This window comes from Marmota marmota, unplaced genomic scaffold (genome assembly GCF_001458135.2).
Source record: "Marmota marmota marmota unplaced genomic scaffold, marMar, whole genome shotgun sequence".
NCBI classification, from domain to species: Eukaryota; Metazoa; Chordata; class Mammalia; order Rodentia; family Sciuridae; genus Marmota; species Marmota marmota.
This window is the reverse complement of record NW_025999900.1, coordinates 62,974,329-62,995,434: the sequence shown is the minus strand read 5'-3', so window position 1 is coordinate 62,995,434 and position 21,106 is coordinate 62,974,329. Positions and strand designations below refer to the sequence as shown.

General features: G+C 51.9%; 1 protein-coding gene across 2 annotated transcripts in view; it reads left to right on the top strand.

Moving 5' to 3' along the window:
- Positions 1-21,106, top strand: part of Bcl11b (BAF chromatin remodeling complex subunit BCL11B) — an 89,067-nt gene that overhangs the window by 1,520 nt on the left and 66,441 nt on the right. For both annotated transcript variants that reach the window (XM_048799309.1, XM_048799308.1), the window contains exon 2: positions 11,166-11,531. In XM_048799309.1, the coding sequence (XP_048655266.1) occupies positions 11,246-11,531 (286 nt within the window). In that variant the 5' untranslated portion in view covers positions 11,166-11,245. The remainder of the gene's footprint in view (positions 1-11,165; positions 11,532-21,106) is intronic.

Sequence of the window (21,106 nt, the reverse complement as noted above, 5' to 3'; positions counted from 1 at the left end):
GGTGGGGAAGGGGGAGATGTTGGGGGTGCATTGCCGAGCTGGCAGCCGAGACAGGAACCAGGAGCCTTTGCAGTTGTGTGTGAGGGGAAAGAGGCAGGTAGGTTTGCCTGCTTTTGCTCTCCACTCTCCTGGCATTCCTGGGACGTCAGGAGAAAACCCTGGGCAGGAGGACTGGTGGCAGCTGGGCATGGGGGCGAGGGGTGCCTGGTGCAACATCCTTCCATCTGGGGAAAGCCACTGATGATACTGGAGCAGGGGCAGCGAGGGAAAGAGAAGCAAAGAAGGGTGGTGGGTAGAAAGAGGGGACGGAGATGATGGCGTGAAGCAGTCTGCCTGCCTTCCAGGGGCACAGGGAGTCCTGGTTTGTGCAGGGGTTTAAGCAGGGAGAGTGGTCCAACCAGTTCTCAGACAAGGCTACTTATTATCCAAAAGCAGCTGGCTTTTCTGCCTGTCCTGTGTCACCCGGGAGGTGGGAGCTAGCAGGGGAAGGCAAGAATCAGAGGCAGTTGAGGCTGCCTGGCCTGGGGATTTGCCTTTCTCCAGACTGTAGAGGAGCCTTAGGGTGCTCTGGAGCTCAGGCTAGCAAAGCAGGTGCCCTTGCAAATCCCACCTGGTGTTACCATTTGAGATTTTTAAATATGAAAGAAACCACCTAAAACGTAGCCTGATCAGTAGCCTGATCAGTTGGGCAGCAGCCTGCGGGCCTGTGGGGCAGCAGCCTTAGGTTCTTTAGGGATGATGCAACTTGGGCTAACTGATGGCCTGGGAAACCAGAAGAGCACACAAATAGCATCCGTGTTCTTGGTCAGGGGTAAGGAGAGGGGCTCCATAATGAGTTAGTTCAATTTACAGACAGGACTGGTGGGGAGAAGAGCAAGGTAGGAGAGAGTGAGGGAGACAGCTGGAAATGAAAACCTGGGCTTCTGGTTTGTTTCAAATGTTTGACCTAGATGAATATAGCTTTTAAAACTGGAGGACAGTCACAGCCATTAATAAAAACAAACACAAAACAACACAGTAACAATAGTGAAAGAGGACGAAAGAGGGGAGCGGCTGACCAGGCAGCGAGAAGGACCCAGAGCCGGCCGTGCTAGACAGGGCCAGGGTGAAGGGAAATGTACTCAAATCCTTGGAGGGGCTGGAGGCTGTCTGAAGAAACTGAATAAACCAAGATGTCCATGATAAATTATGTGACCTCAATTAAGGTGAATTTTCAGCAACCCACCAACAGGTTTCCTCGGAAGATCAATAATTTTCGGTATGAATTCATGATTTTGCAAAACAGAGACCCAGGATTTGACAGGGAAGTTAGGCTAACTGTTTTAATTCCACGGTCGCCTTTTAAATTAGCTTTTGCTGTAACTGTATGTTTTGAAGGTGGCTGTGCTTACAATTACCCTAACTCCCTAGAGGATGGTATATCTACAATGGTCCACTTACCTTTCAAAACTGGGCCTCTGATAAATTTCATAAGACATGGGCCCTCCTTTTCTTCTGTTATTATTATTTTTTTCTTTTTTGGTAGTTGGGTGGGGACAGTGAAGTTTGTCTCCCTTCTGCACAGAAGGGAACCCCATATCATTAGAAGTGTGATATGTCAGCTGCTTCGATTCCACGGGAGAATAAGAACGTGCTCATGCAAGGTGTTATGCCAGGCTGGTTTTATTCATTTGTAATTCACACCTGAGAGAAAACAGTCGTGAGCATATTTTAACAACTCCTAATATTTTTAAAGGGTATTTTTTTCCTACCTGAAGATTTTGTACTTAGGCATATTTCTTTCTTTTTTTTTGGGGGGGTGGGGTGGGGAGTGTTGTTATCTGCCTCCGCCTTGATGTTGGTGGTTTTGCTTGGCCTTCAGAATATTTTATACCCAAAAAGAAACCATTTCTCCAGTTCTAGGGCAAACACGGTTGTGTCTAGAAGCGGGCCTTAGAAGCATCCAAGGGGGCTGGGATCAGAGGGTTGGGTGAGATGCACTGGTGACCACTGTGTAGACCCAGGGGGGTTTTCCTTGATCGAACAGGGGGCCAATTTTGGGTGCATTTGACAGTAATTAGAATTATGTCTCAGGGGAAATGAAGCATGTAAACAGTCCGATTGCGGATCCCGGTTTCTGACTGAGGAGTGAGCATACCAGTTTCCAAGGCCTTATCAGCAGGGCACTCCTGGCTCTGTCTTACAGGCCACACAGCTTGTACCGTGCCTTCCCTTCGCCCTGTGCATCTCCTATCCTGATTGCTTTGCATTCTCTGTTGTTTGTTGTGATAAAATACTTTCCAAAATAAACTTTCAGTGGAATTGGCTTTTGGTTCATGGCAAGCCTGAAATACTGAGCTTCGCCTAGCGCCGCTCGGCAGCTAGGGGGAGCTCGGTGCCCGTGTCATGGCTGGTGGCGCCCCTGCTACAATGGCTAGGAATGGGCTTCCATCAGCAGCCGGCAGTTTACGTTGCTGCAAAATGTCTTAAGTGTGAAGTTGTAATATTGATTTTCCTGTGGAGATTCGTGCAGGACAAAATGAGAATATAAGTTTGAGAAATCTATTTTCAAGCCATCGACATTGATTTACAAGCCTTTCCTTGGCAGATGGAGGTATTTTCTTTTTCTTTAATTTTCTTTTTCTTCTTTTCTTTCTTTCTTGCATTTTTTTTAACAATTAAAATTATTAGTTTTGGATGAGTGTGTTTTCCTGATTTATCTGTGGTCTTGACATTCTGAAAATGACACTCTGTTGTTAAGGCATTTGTGATCCAGCTGGGGGGTCGGGAAGAGGGTTCATCATTTTGAGTAAGGCGCACCGTCTCTTTCTGGGTTGCATGTTACAGATCTGGGGACACAGAGAATCGCTGCATTGGGGAGTTTTGTACCTAAAACAGTTTGATGAATGGAAATCCTTTTAGCTCAGAGTTTATAACACTTGGGTTCTCAATTCCACTTATTAGGTAATGCTCCCCCTGTACTGGAGGAAATAGCACTATTCCCCAAAGATATCAGATGCCAACTCAAATAATGTGCTAAACTTTGTTTAGAAGGAGCATGTGCTTGCCAGGGCCCCTGTTGGAGACCTTTCACCCCAGGCAATGCCCTTCATGGATGGCATGTAATGAGACCGTCCCCCCCACAACATGTCATTTAGTGTTGGGGAAGATGCATGCTTTGGTCATGGGATTTTTAGGTCTATACCGTCTTGTTTACCAAGCTGGACAAATCTGCAGACAGCACAGTCAGCCTGAATCTGATGCTCGAATTCAGTACGTGAGCAGAAGAGGTTGCCCTGTGACAGGAAAGAGTGCTTTATTCTAACCTGAAAGAGAGATAAATTAGGTCAGACAAAAGCCGAGTGCTGTCATCGGCTGGAGAAAGAGGGCCAGCCATTTATCTGATGATTTCTCTACTTCAGTTAATGTTCGAATGGAGCCGGTTGTAAGCATATAGCGACAGCAAGCTCTCTGGACAACTTAGGGAGGAAGAGCCACCGTCACCTCTGGAAGGCTCCGGCCCAGCAGTGGCCTCTGGCCTGCAGAAGACTGTTAAGAAAATTCAGTTTAGAAATCCCCAGTCCTTTGCCTTGGAACCTGGGGAGCTCGCAGGCTGTGGCTGAGCCCTGACCACAGGCATGACAGTGCACATAAGACAATAAGAAGGACTGGAGGGATGGGTCAGGGTCTTGTCCTTTGAGGACTCTCTCCACTCATCTCCAGGGGCTGAAAGGAGGACCCTCTGGCTGCCTGATTGGGCCTCACCTTAAGCTGAAACTCTCTAAGGACTTTGGCTTCTGGTGTTACATCTGGGGAGGACAAGGGGAAAATAAACGCTCTCAGGGGACCATGCTCTGCACAGCACGGCACGGCCAAGTTACTGATTCTGGCCGAGGGACCCTCTCTGAAGACGGAGCTAGTTGTAGACACACTCATGTACATTTTAATGGGACAGAGGTATGGAAGAATGTATGGGGAGGTGCTGACCCAGGGATGAACATCAGTGTCTTCCAGCTGCCGACTGGCTTTGTCACTTTGCAGTACGGTTTATTTACTCACATGATCCAACCTGGGGTCTTGTGTGTTCTGTCTTTTCCCTGCTCCCTGATCCCGCAAATCTGCCTTCCCGCCCCAGGGAGCCAAACATTGGTGATATCGTTCACATTTTTTCTCCCTGCTCCTCGGGAACAACCGTTTGTTCACCGCCTGCCTCCCTTGAGCAGTAGGTTTTCCCAGGATGTGTATGCAAAGCCCGAGAGCAGGCTATTTGGAGACGCGCGAAAGCACAGGGACACACTTCTTGTGTCTGTCTTCTTCATGAGCTGATGGAGGGGGTGAGCAGAGTGGCCTCGCTCTTACTGGTAAAAGTGACACTAGATCGGGGTTTGATAAATAGTGCTAGATTCATGGGGACTTGGGTCCAGCATTTTGACATATGCAAGTTTTCTGTGTAGTTGCTGAAATTCAAGAAATTCATTGTTTTTTTTTTTTTCCTCTGTGGCAGCTGATAATTTGCCTGGGTGTTGAATTAGCCAGCCCGAGCTATTTTACTGTAATGAAATCCCAGACCACACAAAATTAAGTAACTTCAAAGTAAAAAGAGGGGGAAAAAATCCTCTGTTTTTCCATAACTTTTTTATGACCCCCTTCCACTGAACTGCTGAAATACAAATCCATTTGTGAAACATTCTAATGAGTCTTGTAACATGCAAGGCTGACTCAAGAAAGTCCAATGCCAATGTTATTGTGATTAACATGTGCCGCAAATGGATGCACTGTTTAGAATTTTTTTTAGAAATGGGGTCATGTTGAAATTTCTACCTTGGAAACGAGATGTTGGAAGCAGCTCTTGCCCTCGTGATGTTGCTGTCGGCCTCTGAGAATCTGAATTCTTCCAGTCCAAGCCTCGTGGTCCAGGGGCCCTTATGGAAGTCCTTCGAAAAAGGACTGGCACCTTTGAAAAAGCATGATGTTAAATAAAACAAATCTCTTCATTTGGCCACAAAGAATGCTTTTGTGTCACATCATTATGAGCCCCATTGTGGCTCTGAGATTTAAGGAATTTGCAGTTTTGTAGAAGAATGTGTTAAGAAGGTGTTCTATAGTGGGAAATTGTTTTTTTCTACCCTCCTTTAAGGAAGTGTTTTACTCAAAACATGGGACACTTCATTCTTTGGTGTTGAGGATTTAATCTTTCATTTGTAGCCTTTAAGTAAGGATCTGTGCATATTCGGGGTGTGGCTTCCTTATTGGTTTGTTCCTTTTTTTCTGATTTAGGGTTGATGAGACCCAGATTCCTGAGCTCAGTTTTTGGGGTTCTGGACAACTAAGTGCAGTGGGGAGGGGAGGAGGCTGGACTAAGCCTGTGGAACACCCCTGGGTATTTTGTAAGGAACTGTCCTTCATCTGTCCAAAACTAGGCTGGCGTTTCCCAGGACTGTCTGTGTGCACGGGCTTCTCCCTTGCACCACTCAATGTTCCACTCAAGTTTATTGACAATGTGAGTGAGGTTCTTTTTCCCTGTAGCCACAACCTCTTCACTGATCAGGAGTTCCTTGTTTCTTGGACTGGGGGCTTGGCCCACACCTTTCCCCACTGGCCACATGAGCAGGAGCCTGGTCATCCTTCCAGAGGGGGGAACCTGACCCAAGTTGGTGACCGTGTTTTGCACTGGCTGCCTGCTGTGTATCTTCTTCCCAGATGTCATGATGGTGAACATTTTATTTCAAGGCCTGTGCTGTGGTTGGCTTAGAGTGGACGGGGTGGTGGCCTTGGTGTGCAGCTGTCCCTCCATGGATGTGGTCATTGGAGGGTCTCGGGAAGGCACAGGGCTTTGACACCCAGAACAGGTTGGACTCTGCAGTTCACTGAGCATGGTCAGGGCGCAGAGGGCTCCTCCACATAATGCTTCCTGCTTCAGACCCTGCCTGGCCGTGCCCCCTGGCTGCTCCCCTCCTCCCTTCTTCATGTCCTAACCCTGCGCGGCCCTGCGTGGACATCCTTCCCAGCACGTCTCGCTCTGCCTCCGTCTCGGCCTCTGCCAGGCTTTATCATCCCCTCAGCTGGGAGAACTTCATGAAATCTCTTGTCCTGCCTTTTGAGCATCATCTGGTCATAGGTTATTTTCTACACCAAGAATTGATTCCTGCTCTCTCCCATCCACCCACTTCTTGCCCCTCCCCATGGTTGTTATTTTCCCTTGGATCCAATAAATTAAAAATTGATGGCAGCTCAGAAAGTGTTGCGCTCTGTCGCGTGTGCGCCTTGGTGGCGTTTCAGTGTCGCCTGGAGTCTCAGTCCCTCCCTGAACGTTCACAGCGAAGAGAATAAAAAGATCCCTTTGCAGATTACTGGTAAGCAAGGGCTTGCTAGCAGAGGCTGCGACTTCGTAGGAAGCAGGTGCAAAGTCTCCTCGGTGCAGAGCTCGGGCGACGGATGCTCAACATCTCTTGTAAACACGAGTACACATCACGATGGCGGCTGTGACGTTGGCGGCACACGGGTTTAAGAGCCTGGTGCATCTCTCCTCACCCCTCCCTCCTGCCCCCCCATCACCAAAACAATAATTCTGCCTGGATTTCTTCTGTACTGTGGGTTAGCCATTAAAGATAGAGATTTGGATTTGAATTGACACAGAGTGAAGGGGAACAGGAGCCTATGTGCTGTATATGTGGCAGGGCACGTGTGTGTGTGTGTGTGTGTGTGTGTGTGTGGTGTGCCCACATGTATGGAGCTGTGCACATGCCCTGTACTCTGGGGACAGCAGGTGACCGACCTCTTGGCTGGAATTCCCCGTAGGGCAGGTACAGGGGTGGTGGTTAGAGATGGACCCGGTCGGGTGGGGCCTCAGGAGCCCAGTATGTGGGGAAAGAACTCGCCAGGTGAGGCCTTGCTGAGCCCTCGAAGGGCCCCTGTTAACCTTGTCTCTGCGTTTCTGCCTTCTGCCCCAAATTCCTTCCCAGCAGAGCTGCGACATGGGGAAGTTTGTCTTGGGATCAAGTGCTCCCCCTCCACTTAACAACGATGCCCATTATTATTTGTGAAGCTTGATTTCATTGCTTCTAAACGCGTTTACCAGCTGGGAGGAGGCCTAGCCTTGTAAATAAAATGTGGTTTTGTTGTAAAAGAAAACTCTGTGTGTGTGTGTGTGTGTGTGCGCACACACACACATGCATGTGCCTGAGGAAATATATATTTGTTCATACACTTTAGGGCTGAACATTTCAGAAGCCTCCTCAGCCCTCTGATTTCTGACATTTGAGCCAGTTGCCTGCTGTATCCATTCATTTTTCCTCTTAATGAGTCAAACATTGTTGCCATCGCTGGCTGATAGTATACAGAGAGCAGAGATATTTTGCAGGGCCGCCTGACACTGGGGAAGTTTCATAAAAGCACCTCTCACCATATCTTTTGCCCTATTTTTTTAAGGCCCAGCTTTGCTGGATATGGCTGTAGGAGGACTGGTTTGTGGGGCTTGGGGATTTGAAGGGCTGCTTTTATTCGTCTCTTCTCTTTCCTGGGGTTTTCTCCTCTCTGGTGGAAGTTTTGACCTCCGAGGTGGTGCAGAGTTGGGGTTACGTATAAATCAGGTGTCCATAGGACAGAGGAGGGGGCTCCCGAGGACGGGGCACCTTCTCACCTGCCTCTTCTCAGGACTTGGCTGAGTGGTTCTTTCTCCTTTTCTTTCTTTCATTATCGGTACAGTTCTAAGAAGGGACACACGCACCCTGCACCACACACACACACACACACACACACACACACATGCACGCACACTCACACACACCCCACAGGCCCAGCCCGGTATCCGCCTGCCAGCGGAAATGAAACCACAGTCTTTGGGGTGTCGTTGCAGGCCCTGAGCTTCAGGCCTGAGCTGCCTTGTCCCACCTGCTTTGACCCAGAAGTAGAGTGGTTTGGGGTTCAGGGGACTCTGCTGCCTGACGCTGAGGGCAACCTTCCCTCCAGGTGTCACATGGAGCAGGTCAGAGCTCAGTGCTCTGCAGCCTGGGGGTGGGGAGAGGAATCCCCAGTCTGTGGAGTTGACAGGGTGGACATGCTGAATTCTTGGGAGTTTTATTTTTCAAGGCTGGAAGTTGGAGGGGAAGGAGGGAGGTTTTTTTTTTTTTTTTTTTGGCCTCATTTCTTTTCCTCCCAACTCCCTCAGAGGCAGTGAGTTGGGTCCAGGTCTGGGCATGGAGACCCAAGTTCAGAGCTGAGCCTGGAGCCCTGGCTAGTCTTGGGCTGCCTGAGGGAGGCTGGCAGGCTGTGAAGGGACTTGACACTGAAATCGGGTCTGTGGCACTGTCAATGGCACTGGAGACCTTCAAACTCAATTACTGGGGCTCACAGGGCTTGCTTCACGAGGACAGTGAAAGACAGGGACCACCAGAACACGGAGGGAGCACCAGATGTTACCCCCAGAGAGAGAGAGAGAGAGAGAGAGAGAGAGAAGACCTGGTACAGAGTCTTGGCCAAGGAGGCCTGGAGACCGAGGGATGCTGGTGGCCAGGCCTGTGTGACCTTTGCTAATTTCAAAATTTATCTGTGTTTCTTTTGAATTAGGAAATGCATCTGTAGCTTAACACTTCTAGCAGAGAGGAGGTCTCTTGGCTGGGCTGGCTAGAACATCTACCCAGGAGGGTGCACGTGGCTGTAAATGTTCAGGAAAAAAACAATAAAAAAGTCAGCTGAAGAGTCAATTAGAAGACAGAAAGGGCTCCTGGCGCTTAGCAAGGGCGACCAAGTCGGGAACGTGGAGGCCACGTTGTTTTTATCAGTGCTGTGCGGGAGGCAGCGTGCCAGGCTGCTCAGGGGTGGCGTTTAGAAGGGAACCAGGTACCTACCTTGCCCCTGTTCCGTTTGAATTCTCAATTTCATTTTGTCCTTTTTTTCCCTCTTTTCAGCTCATTTCCTTTGTGCTTCTCTCTGTCTCTCTTTTTTTTTAAACAAAACAATATTTTGACATCCTCCTCCCATTTATTAGCGCTCCTTCTCTAGAAATGGCGCACAATACATCCTTATATTTCTAAAGAACTGTTTTCACAGCCCTCTCCTTTGGCTCTGAAATTATGTATATGTAATTGGTAATTAAAGGTGCGAGCTTTTCAATATAAACAGTATTGCTCAATGTTAGATCATTAAAGGGAAAAGAGGCACCGAATAATTACCTTTTACGTCCTGACAAACCGTTCACAGGCTTCTAGGCTCTCCCTCCAACCACTGTTCAGCGGGAAGCTTGTGATTACATTTGAACCATAGCAAAGCATCTTTTCATAAAATAAATTGGTAAATTAATTATGTAGCATTGTCTCCAAACTCCTTTTTAAGTAAACTCCGATTTCTTTTTAAAGTGTAATTAATGGTCTGTGGGACCGGCTTTGTGAGGACTGTTTCTTTACCTTGTCGGATCTTTTTGTTCGAGGTCTGCAGACGGCAGATGTAGGATTTCCTCATCTGCGGGGTGTTTTTGTGCTGCCACTTTTCTGACGCATTTCTACGTTTAATTCATCAAGGGCCCTGTCTGCCCTGCTGTAACCACAGGCAGGATCTCCAGTCGCGATTTCCCTTCTCAGCGATACCTGTTCCTCTCCCTGTCCACGCACAGTTCGGACGCGACGCTACGTCACCAGCCCCAGCTTCTGTGCTGAGTTTTCCCCACGGGCTCTCCAGGGCCCTGAGCAAAAGTCTGCGTTCAGAAAGCACAGAGCAGTGATTTCTATGTCGGATGGAAGATGCCACAGAATTTTTTCCTTAAATTATCTGTTCTTTGGCTCTGTCCTTTTGGTAACTTCACTGCCACGGAATGCGTTTCCCTCCCTCCCAGTCCTTCTCCCCGTCCTTCTGTGGTTCTCATTATCCTTCCCTAAATACCACGCGGCTGGAGATCTACCTGCCTCCTTGGCCTTAGACCCCGGGCTCCTCTGAAGGTCCTGCCACTTGCCCTGCCTACAACCCCACTGACGTCTGCTCTCAGAACATTCCAGGCCGAGTCTGCTCAGGCCTCAGGGACTCTGAACCCTGCTGTCACCCACTTCCCCTTATGGAGGACACTTTTGGCTGTGGACTTCTGCAGTTTCCCCTTGAGAGGGTGCTGAGTTTAGAGGCATCCATTAGCTTCAGAATATTCAGGTCCCGTGCTCCTTCCCAGCATTGTCCCTGCGAAAACAACCACCAGAGGAAATATACTGGTGGCTAAAGAAATATAAAAACATACAGCCCATCGGACACGTGCTTAGGTATTTGCCAAGAAATGCTTTTGGAGTCTGAAGAATTTTTTTTTTTCTTTTTCTTTTCTATTTCTGAGCATGAAAGTAAAACCAACCAACAAAAAGGAGCAGAGAGGAGCGGATGGGTGCTGAGGGGCGCTGAGGGGTGCTGGGGAGCAGGCCAGCCTGCTCCCCTGTGCCGACCGCCTGGCCCCTGCGCCCTTCTGCAGCAATCCTGTCTCCCTTCCGTGGTTTTTGGAACCTGACACTCACTTGTCGCTTTCTGAGCGTGTGGGCTTCTTTCTCTCACAAGGACCGGCCCTCCACGCCCGTCTGGGTTTCTGTTTCCTAGTTTGGTGCGAGGCCAGGGCTCAGGTAGAGGAATGTGAGGAGGATGGGTATGAATGGGAGAACAGGAACATGAATGGCAGCGTCCCAGGGAAGGGAGGGCTGGCAGGTCTGCCCAAGCAGGGGGACCGGGCTCTGGCTCCCTGCTTCCCAGCCCGTCACCTGGGGAGCCTCACACAATGCTCATGTTCAGTCCCACTGTGACGGCGCCGGGGTGCAGCTGCCTGGGCATCAGGAGATTTCGAAGCTCCCCAGGTGATGCCCAGATACCGTGAGGCTTGAGAGAGACGTCTCCAGCTGGTACTGTTCACCGCCAGGATGGGTGTGACGTGCGTGTGTACATGTGTGTTCGGATGCTGTGTTGGGGAGAAACTGGCAGAAAACACGCCAGGAAGCAGTAAAACCAGCACCACCAATGTGGTACCCTCTGGGAGTTCGGGTGTCTCTCCCGGGGCCTCAGAGTGCCTGGTGGGGGGCTGGCAATCTCTGGTCCTGGGGAGGGCACCGTGAACCCCAGCAGCCAGCAGCAGAGGGTGTCTGCTTCTTGGAGGGGAAGGTGGGGAAGGAGCGCCGGGTGCCTGTGACCGCCTAAGCCCATCTCTGTCTTCTCTGCCCCTCCCCTGTCTCCAGCAGAGGCTGACCACGTGGAGGCCGCCATCCTCGAGGAAGATGAGGGTCTGGAGATAGAGGAGCCGAGCGGCCTGGGGCTGATGGTGGGTGGCCCCGACCCTGACCTGCTCACCTGTGGCCAGTGTCAGATGAACTTCCCCCTGGGGGACATCCTGGTTTTTATAGAGCACAAGAAGAAGCAGTGTGGCGGTAGCCTGGGTGCCTGCTACGACAAAGGCCTGGACAAGGGCAGCCCGCCGCCCTCGCGCTCCGAGCTCAGGAAGGTGTCGGAGCCGGTTGAGATCGGGATCCAGGTCACGCCCGATGAAGATGACCACTTGCTCTCGCCCACGAAAGGCATCTGCCCCAAGCAGGAGAACATTGCAGGTATGGAACGTGGCGTTCACCTGGCCGCTGCTGAGGCCGCCTCCCGGGTCCCACGCCCTTGGTCTGAGAGTGCTGGTGCTGCGGGAGGTCTGGGGGCTTCCAGGATGGCCTCTGGGGCTCCCCCTTTCCGAGGGCCCACCATCTGGGTGACCCTCTGGAGGAGATAGGCCTGAGGCTCAGGGATGCCCTTTGGCCTGGTAGGGCGCTTTGCTTTCGGCTTGGGGACTCAATGGTGGGGCCTAATCCAGAGGTGGCCAGGAACACAGAGTGGAGATAAGTCTGCGCGGTGCACTCTCTGCTGGTGATCTTGGCTCAGTCCCTGGCTTTGGAGCCGGACACTCTGGGGTTCGAGTCTGTTCTTTACAACTGGGATCCATCAGTCTGCCCTGCCGTGAAGTGGGCTAGGGGACCCTAGTCTCCGAGGACTCTTGTGAGGACTGAGGAGACGGTGAGCGTGGCCGTGACTGGTAGGCCTCCCTGAGTGGGGGCACTTGTCTCCCCCATCTCTGAGGCTGCTTCTCACGTTGCCTGACCCCAAGGGTAGGTCTGGGGGAAGGGAGCACTGTGTCCCTTCAGGAGGTTGGACATGCCTCCTGGCTAACCTGCACAGCGTGTCTGACCACCTTCAGAACAGGTGTGGGGCTTTGCCTGCATCCCCCAGCGAGGTTCCTTTGCAGTGAGTCCTACCTCCTGGCCACACCATGGCATGCTGGTCCCCCCTGGGAGCCACTGCTCTGCGTGCAAACCAGACTGTTCATACTTCTGAACCCGGGTGGTCTGAGGGAGACAGGGGCCCCTGGCCTGGCTGTGTTCCCTGAGACTGCAGCCTCTCCTGGAGTGCGACAGGAATCAGAGCTCAGGCAGAGAGCAGTTGGAATCCTGCTGGTTGACTTGGGGCTGGTCACCTCATGAGCCTAAGTTTCCCCATTTGTCAACAAGGCACGATGTCCCTGCAGGCCTGGGATGAGGGTTTAATGCACGGGGAGTCCCCAAGTCCTTTCCAGTGCAGCTTTTCTCCCAGGGGTCCCCTCTGGCTCTGCAGCATGCCAGTAGGTGGCCTGCTGGGAAACTGTGTGGCTGGACCCCACAGTGAGGTCCTGGAGGCTGAACAGGGCACTGGAGGGACTGGAGGTGATAGAGGTGGGTGTGGCAGGGACCTCCTGTGACCCAGGAGGGTAATTCAGCAAGCCCATCTCCAGCACGTGGCAGCTTTGTGACTTGGGGCCTCCCTCTGCCCACCTGCACAGTGGTGTCCATGAGGTCGTTTGAGGTTCCTGCGGCCCGTGCTGGGCAGTGGGTACCTTTTGGTGGGTGCCCAGCTTGAGATCATATCCTCCTTCCCAGAAGCAAGGGGTGATGCTGCATGGTTGGGACCCAGCCATCAGGAGAGAGGGATGCTGGGTCCTGGGACTGTGTGCCTGCTACTCAAGGGACAGTTTCCAGCAGTGGATGAAAACCCTCTGTCACTGAACACAGATTTTTCAGGGGTGGTCTCTGGTGAGGTCCCCATTTATTCCTCAATGCACAGACCCACAGCTTTTACCCCAAACACCTGAATTCTCGTGCCACATTGAAGTTGTTTCCAAGGAGAGTCTTTGGGTCCCCATGGCGAGTTTAAGAAAGTGACTCAACATGATTTTATACCAGGAAAGGCTGATCTCCAAGGCTGCTTTGTCCTTACCCTCGGTCCCTCTTACACCCTGGGTTTTTTTTTTTTCCTTTTCCCCCTTTTTTGGGAAGTAATACTGTAGCAGGCTCCAGTATTTTTATTTTATGTGTGACGAAAGATATACTTGGCCTTTCTGTTCGGCAACAGGACGAATGGATTTCTTCATTTTAGAAGAAATATGTAAAATAATCCCTCAGAAGTCTAAAGAGATATGTTTGTTCAAAGCATTTAAAATGTTATTTTAATCAAAGACACACCACAGTCTACACGCTGTGTCAGCGGCGGACGACCATTCCATTTAACAGCCTATCACGGGCTCCTTTCTAGTCCCCGTTCTTCCCATTTCCCTCCCTACTTTGGTACCAACTTTTCTTTTCGTTCCTTTTTTTTTTTTTTTATTTAATAAAAAAGGAAAGATTAAAGAATAAAACTTCAGTGGCTCAAATGTATAAAGTAATTTAATATGGTGGGAGCATTAATTATTTTAGCTTAATTGAATTCTGAGGACTGCAGTCGTTGCAGTTTTTGAAGACAAGCCCTGTTTATTATTTCTCTGTGTAGATTAACAGTAAAGGAAACACAGATAACTTTCAGTTATTTATTGTAAAATAAATGTGTCAATTCATGTGTAAAGCAAGCTGCTCAAAGATAATTGAGTCTTTATATTTTAAGAGGGGAACTAGGAATCATGGGTGCTTCTCTGCCCGGGCTTCCGGAAACCCGCACAGCTGCTGCCCAGGCCCTTGGCACGGCTGGCCTCGCTGGGCCCCTCCACTCCTGCCTTCAGGCCACGGCTCCAAGGGTCCTTCAGCTGCTTCATGGGCTGCTGTTGTCCCTATGGCCTCGTTGGCCCTGGCCAGTCCCTGGCAAGTGGTGGCAGTTAATTCTTGGGACCCTACCTCTGGCTTTGGCTGCTGGTGTGGCTGAGCCCAAGGCGAGGTGGCCATGAGGGTCCCCCTGTGCTGATCCCATGCCTCTGCTTTCCCCGCCAGGACCCAGGCTTTTCTCTTAGCAGAGATGGATGGGAGGGCTGGCCTAAGTAAGTGGGGTTCCCTCCTGTTCTTCAGTCCCCAGGGTGAGGACTACTGTGGGAACGGGGTCGGTCATTGCATGGGGGTGTGGGCCCCGTATCAGCCTTCTGTCCTTTCCTTCCTTCCTTCTCTTGTGATAAATAGGAAGGTGAAGGGAGGCGTTTTCTGGGGCTTCATCTTCTGCAGGACGTGCATCCATTCATTCTCTGAGCACCTGTGACCCTTTCCTGTCCTGGGCATCTAGGCTGAGAGGAGAGCCCCCGGGGGAGGGAGAGGATGTCTCTGTGGGGACTGTGGCCCAGTGTGAGCTGGTGTGATGTTGGTCCAAGGCCAGACCTCCAGCATCTGCTGTGGTAGAAGGGCTTCCTGGCTGTGTGTCTCCAGGCCCGCCTGGGGGCAGGGCGTGGGTTCTGTCTTTGGCCTGGAGGTGTGCTAACAGCTGCCCACATGTGAGTCGTGGGTGTCCTGAGGTCCCTTCCTATGGCCTCTCCCTGCCCCTGTTGAGGTTCTGCTGGAGCACAGGGTCCATGTGTGGAGGGCAGACAGGAGCTCCCTGGACCCTGGGAGGGGAGGCGAGAGAGGTTCTAGGTGTGGCAAAGAGCAGAAATCACTGAGCAGTTATCTGGGAGGGTGCTTGGAGGAGGACTGGGGAGGAGGGGACCTGGTGTTTGGGGTTTGAAGGCCTTGTGCAGCTTGGGAAAGAACGCAGCCCAAGCAGGAGCCTCCCCTGCTCCCCCCAGTCTGTGGCATGTGACTCGACCTCTTAGCCTCAGTTTCCTTGTCTGTGCGGGTACTTAATGATGATTGGGTGTTTTTTTTTTTTTTGGTGTGTGTGTATTGGGGGGTACTGGGGGTTGAAGCCAGGGTCAATGAGCCATACTCCCAGACCTATTTTTTAAATTTTTATTTTGAGGCAGGGTGTCCCTAAGTTGCCCAGGCAGGCTTTGCATTTGTGATTCTCCTGCCTCAGCCTCTCAAGTTGCTGGGGTCACAGTTGTGAGCTGCCACACCCGGCGACGGTTGGGTATGTCTGACGTGTCTGTGCCTGGTACACGTGGACGTAGCCATGTGCACACATGAGCTGCTTCTTGGTGCTTTGCTGTTCCCAACTCTGACATACTTTGGGGTGTTGGAGTAACCTGCGGAGGTCTCTTTGGAATGGGGCTCCCCGTTGAGAGTTGGGGAAAATGTCCTTTGGGTCTGAGGATTTCACTATCACAAACGCTGTCAGAGTGAACTGACTGCGGTTCATGTCTGCCCTCTGTCTTTTGTCACGTTATGTCACACAGTGACAGCTCTATGCTGGACTCACCCTGGGGAGGGGCTGGGGCCTGGGCGTCTTCTGGGTTGAGCCCTAGTGTCCTTACCTGCTGGCCGTCCAGGTGAGATGCCTCACTTATCGGGCCTGTCTCCACACCTACTTTGCAATGGTAAACCGAGGGCGAGATGAGATGGTGCCGGGAAACACCCCACCAGCCTGCAGGGGAACCAGAGGCAGCTACCAAGACACTTCTAGAAAGCCGAGCTGAGGAAAGTGTGGACCCCGCTTGGCAGCATTCAGGGGGGCTTGCTTTTCTCAGTCAAAACGTTTGCGTACCGACCTGGGATTTCTAAGCGGTTTCTTCCAGACACTTCCTTAGCATCACCATTAATAGCACTGGAGCGAGGGGCCTGGTCCCTGGTCATTCAGGTTTCCAAGGTATCACCCCTTCCTTAGCCCAAAGAAGCTGCAGCAGGGAGGGTACTGGCCATCACTCATCAGTTTGCTTTCCCCCCTGTCCCCACAAACCCAGAACGTAAGTTTCTGGAGAAGTGCAAAGATAGGCAGCAAGTGACAGAAGGTAGCAGATCCCCCCTGGGCTGGGAGGTGGCCGGCACTCCCTGCTGGGATGTTCTTGCCAGCTTTGTCTGTCTTCTTCTGGAACCTGGGAGTGGCCAGGGAGGAGCTTGGGGGGTTGTTACAACAGGCAAGGTACAGAAGGGACTTCAGTTTGGGGCCCAGTGACCAAGACGTATTGGAGAGAAGGGCTTCTGATGAGTCTCAGGATTTATATGCTGCTCTGGGAATATTTGCTTCAGACTTTAAAAAAATAAATAAAATAAATGCGAAAAATTATTAGCTTGGCCAGTGGAAGAAACTAAATAACTTGCTTGTGCTGGAAACTGGAGATAAACCCCACTCACAGGTTGTCTTGAGAAACTTGCATTTGATCTATTTGGAGTTGTTATTTTCCTTCCAAATTAAGATTAGTTAAATCCATGTGCGTTGTGGCATGGATTATCTCTTTTTATTATTGAATCATGACAGCTAATTATTAGTTCTGTCTGCACCGAGGAACAGTGCACTGTCTGTTGAGGGACATGGCCCTGGGCGCAGGCTGGGGGCTGGGTGCAGGTGCTGGCAGGTTGACCACGCCGCTCAGGCAGGCAGGGGTGATTGGAGGAGCCAGGGGTTCTACTTGGTACTCCTCACTGTGCTACGTGTGTTTCCTGAGTTATCTCACTGAATTTTCTAACCTTGAAATAGATATTTCTAGCCCTACATGGAATTTGGGCTTTGAGAGGTTGAGGGACTTGCCCAAGGCCACAGAGCAAAGGGGAGTCAGACCTGGGCTGGCCTGGCTTCCTTGGGTGACTGGAGACAGGAGGCTTTTAGGGAGAGGAGTTTGCCTGTCTCGTTGGTAGAGCCATGTGGGGTGGCCCTTGCAGCCCATCACAGACATGGCCTTGGTGGATACAGCCAAGAGTCCGCAGGTTCCTGGAAACCTTGCCTGAGTCTGAGGCACCGTCATCTCCTTTCCTGTTTGGTGAAGGTTTTGGAGAGGCAGGTGGCAGCGCAAAAAGCAATAAAATATTAATTCACACGGGCCTGGGCTGGGTTTTTTTTTCATACATGCAAATGTGTTTTAGTCTATATTCATTGTCACACAGCACCCCCCACCCCATAAATAACTGCTTTATTTTGTGGAATTTTGGGTTTGCAGGAGGCTTGCTTGTATGACTTCCAGTTACTCATTCACCTCCCCAAAGCGGAGCCCCTAGAAGGCAGGAGCTCTCTTTCTTATCTCCGGCTTGCTAGAAGGTCTGATTTGGACAACGTGGGCATAAAATAGGTCCCTGTGGGCTTTGAACTATTTTTAATAATAAAGAGCCATTGGTGGGCTCCAAAGGAAGGTTCTGGCCTCCTGATCTGAGCCAGGAGCTTCTTGCTGCCACTCTCCCATCCTTCCCTGAGCGCAGGGCCTTAAGGCAGGCCATCCACCGGGGGTGGAGTTCCAGGGTCTTCACCTGTAGATGCAGCAAGCAATGCCTGTCCTGCTGGCCCTGCAAGGTGGGGTTAGGGGACAGAGGCTACTCACAAACTACAAACCAGAGCAGAGGACATCAGCAGGGCCACCTTGACTTTAGCCCTGAGTTGTAGTGGAATTTTTTATTTTTAAATTTTTTTTAAATTTCAACAAACAAGGACAAAAATACGGGTCACTAGAAGGATGGTTTCTTTCCCCCTTTGGGGGTTTATACAGGTGGTTCTGCACTCCCAGCAGCGCGTCAGGAAAGAGGGAAGAGAGCGAGGGAAGAGAGCAGAGAAGGACAACTGGGCTCCCGTGGGGAGAACTTAACCAACACTCAGCCTCAGTTATTATTATTGTTAGGGTTTTTATTTGACAATAAATAGTTAGCAGTTGACTTAAATTTTTTATTAGGCACTTGACAGTTCTGTTTTTGTCCTTGTTGCTAATGTTCACGCCTGGCTAATGCTTGGCCACTAGCTCTAGAATCTGTTAGGAGTGGGCTGTATGTTGGTGATCTGTAAAAACAGGCAGCCTGGGGTCACTTTTGTGCCCTTGGGGTCACCTTTTCACTGGGAAAACAAAGAGATCTTGGATTTTTGGAGCTTAGTATGTGCTATTTGAAGGGCTTTGCAAAGAGTAACTGATTTAATCCTCCGTACAACCTCATAACATAGGTGCTAATGTGAACCCCACTTCACAGAAGAGGAAACTGAAGCACAGAGATGTTAAGTCATTTGCCCAAGGTCACACAGTGATGAGTTAGGGCCCAAGGTGTCAACTCCAGCAGTCAGCTCTTCACTATAGAAACCAGGGCTGCCCGTGGTCACATTTCATCCTGCGTTCCCATCTACTCTACAAAGATGGTGAAGCAGAAATTGGTTTCATTTTGTAAAGGAGGCAGCTGAGTCCAAAGGTGGCTAAGTGCTGTCACAGCCACCCCAGGAGTTGCCGCCTCCATGGTGCCCAGAACCAGGCTCCTGGCTCCCCAGGGTGATGCTGGGTCTTCACTGGGCCACCGTTGTCTCCCAGCAGCCCAGGCCCCGGGGGATCCTGTGGTCTTTTAATGCTCCTGGTGCAGGCCCCCTCTGCTCCTGGCTGGGTGATGAGGAATGACGGCCAGTCTTCTAATGATGGATCTCCATCATGGTAGCTGGGGCCTAGAGGGTGTGAAAGAACCTGTCCCATACATGCCTGTGGACTCTGTGTGGGCCGCCGACTGTGGACTGTGCCTCTTGTGAAGAGCTGCCCCTGACCAGCTGGGTAGCAATAGGCAGGTGGTCTGCGGCACTGCGTTCGGTGAGGGGCAGGCATGGTAGACTCTGGCCTGAGGCCTCATCCTGTGGCTGACAAGCTGTGTGGCCTTGAGTGGGCCCTCTCCCCTTCTGGGCCTGAGCTCCTGAGCTGAGAATGTGCTAAGGAACCACCAGTGGCTTCCAACAGCTGCAAGAGCCAGGCTGGGGGGGCGGGGGTGGGAGACCACAGCTTCCCACCTAAATCCCCTCCCATCCAGCAACCCTGACGTGACTCCGCTGTCACATGTGGGGTGCAGGAAGTACGTTTTCTCTGAAGAAGCATGGCTGGCAGTGAAAACTGTTAGAAGAAAGACTCCACAGCGTCCTTCTGCCCATGCGGTCAGGTCACCTGGGAGGATTTCTGTACTCCCCGGAGGTTGGACTTAGCTCAAGGCCCCTCTGGGCCATGCTGCAGTTGTGTGGTTTGGTTTTGTTTTCATTTTGGTAAAAGGGTCCCCAGAATCATTTAAACCTCAGGCTCTGCAAAACCTGGGCCCACCCTGGCCCAGACGCTGCTAGGCCGAGGCTGGTGACCTGCGGGAGGGCAGGGAGCCGGAGCTCTGGAGGCAGAGCAGAGGCCAGCTGCAGAAGGCCAGCTGCCAGGGGCTTCTTTTATTTTCAAGTGGGTTTCCTGCTGGTCTGCTGGTTCTGGTCTGAGGTCCCTGGGTGCTCAGAAAGGAGTCCATGCTGAGGGTGGCAGGATGTGGAGAGGGGCTGAGGAACAGGGAGTAGGACCATGTGGGGAGCCACAGATCTGGGAAAGCTTTTGCCGACCACATGGGCAACATGGAAGCTGGGTCCTAGGCACCTTTGGGGTGAAAAATAGCACTCCTAGTGTAGAGAGAAGGCAGCTCTTCAGAGGCACCATCTCAGGACAGCCCTCTCCTCCAAGCCAGGGGTGTTTGATCCTGGCTCTTGTCCTTGGGGAAGGGTAGCTTCCAGGACTTCTGGGCTGTCAGTCTCCGTCAGCCAGAACACAGCCTCAAAGGTGCAGGCCTTCAGGTGCATGGGTCAGCACCCACCCAAGATGACCCCAAAGGCACAGAGACCTGCAAGCTGACAGCCCCAGGGCCTGGATTGTGCCCCAAGTGATGGAGCACAGATAGACATCTGTCCAATCCCACATGGCAGCCAAAGAACCCTAACCCCCTGATGACTTCAGAAGCCAAAGTCATCCTCGAAAGTCCTTGCTCAGGACAGACCATGCCTTCCGAAGGGTACAGCCTCCCAGGGATCCAGGGGTCCTCTCTTGGGGTAGGGGCCAGGGACTGCCTGTCTTGGACTCAGTGTGACCCCAGTGTGGATTCTTCTCCCTGAAGGAGGAAGTAGAACAAACCTTCCAATACCCCTTCCCACCTCCAGCAACCTAAAAACATTGGGGTTGTAGACCCTCACAACTTGGGTTCTCCCTTGGAGTCTGAGCGGGTTCTTTCCCCCTCCCACTACGAGTTCAAAGCCAGCCAGTTAAGAAACCTAAACAGTGCGGTCTTCGCCCTGCATCATTGGCTTGTAAAACTTTCCCTGCAAACGAGGCGACTTTATTCGCTGGGAAAAAGAAGTATGTAATTTTCCTGACCTGGCCTTTGCTTTGGGGAGACGAGGAAAGACAGAGAAGTCATTTCCATAAACAGACAAGCCCGGAGGCCGCAAAGGAGGTCCACACTCCGGTGTCGGGGCATGCGGACCGCAGCGAGGCGGGCTGGAACGCGGAAAGCGGCGAGCGGCGGGGAGGAGGGTCAGCGCGGAGCGCTCTGCCTTAGGGTGCCTGTGGGGGAGTGGTGGCGGTGGGGCGGGGGCATCAAAGTCCTCCTGACCCTGCGACTGAACCTTTGCTCCCGCTCCCACGAAACCAGGCGCCACCAGTGCAATTTCCCAAGTTCCCCGACGATCGCAACTTGCAAGACTCTGGTCGCCCCCGCCTGCGGCACCCACTTCTTACACCCGGACCCTAGCGCTCCCCATGCCCATGCCAACCCCCGCCACATGCGAGAGCGGCCGGGCAGCTCCTGCCCTGCAGGCCTGGGACGTTAGGCCCCGCCCTCCCGGAGGCTGCGAGGTTGGGGTCCATTAGCGCCCCTTTTACACCCAGGCAGAGTACACAATGGCCTTCCAACAGGCGGATGGCTGAGCCCTGGCGGGGGCGCGGAACTGACCCGCACCTCCCGGATCCCACCACGCGGACAATCGGGCAACTTCGAGACTGTGCCAGGGGCTTTCCCTGCGGCGGTGTTCCTCCTGCGCCTGGCCCCGCGTTTCACCGGGGGGCTCCCCGTGCCTCGGGGACGCGCCG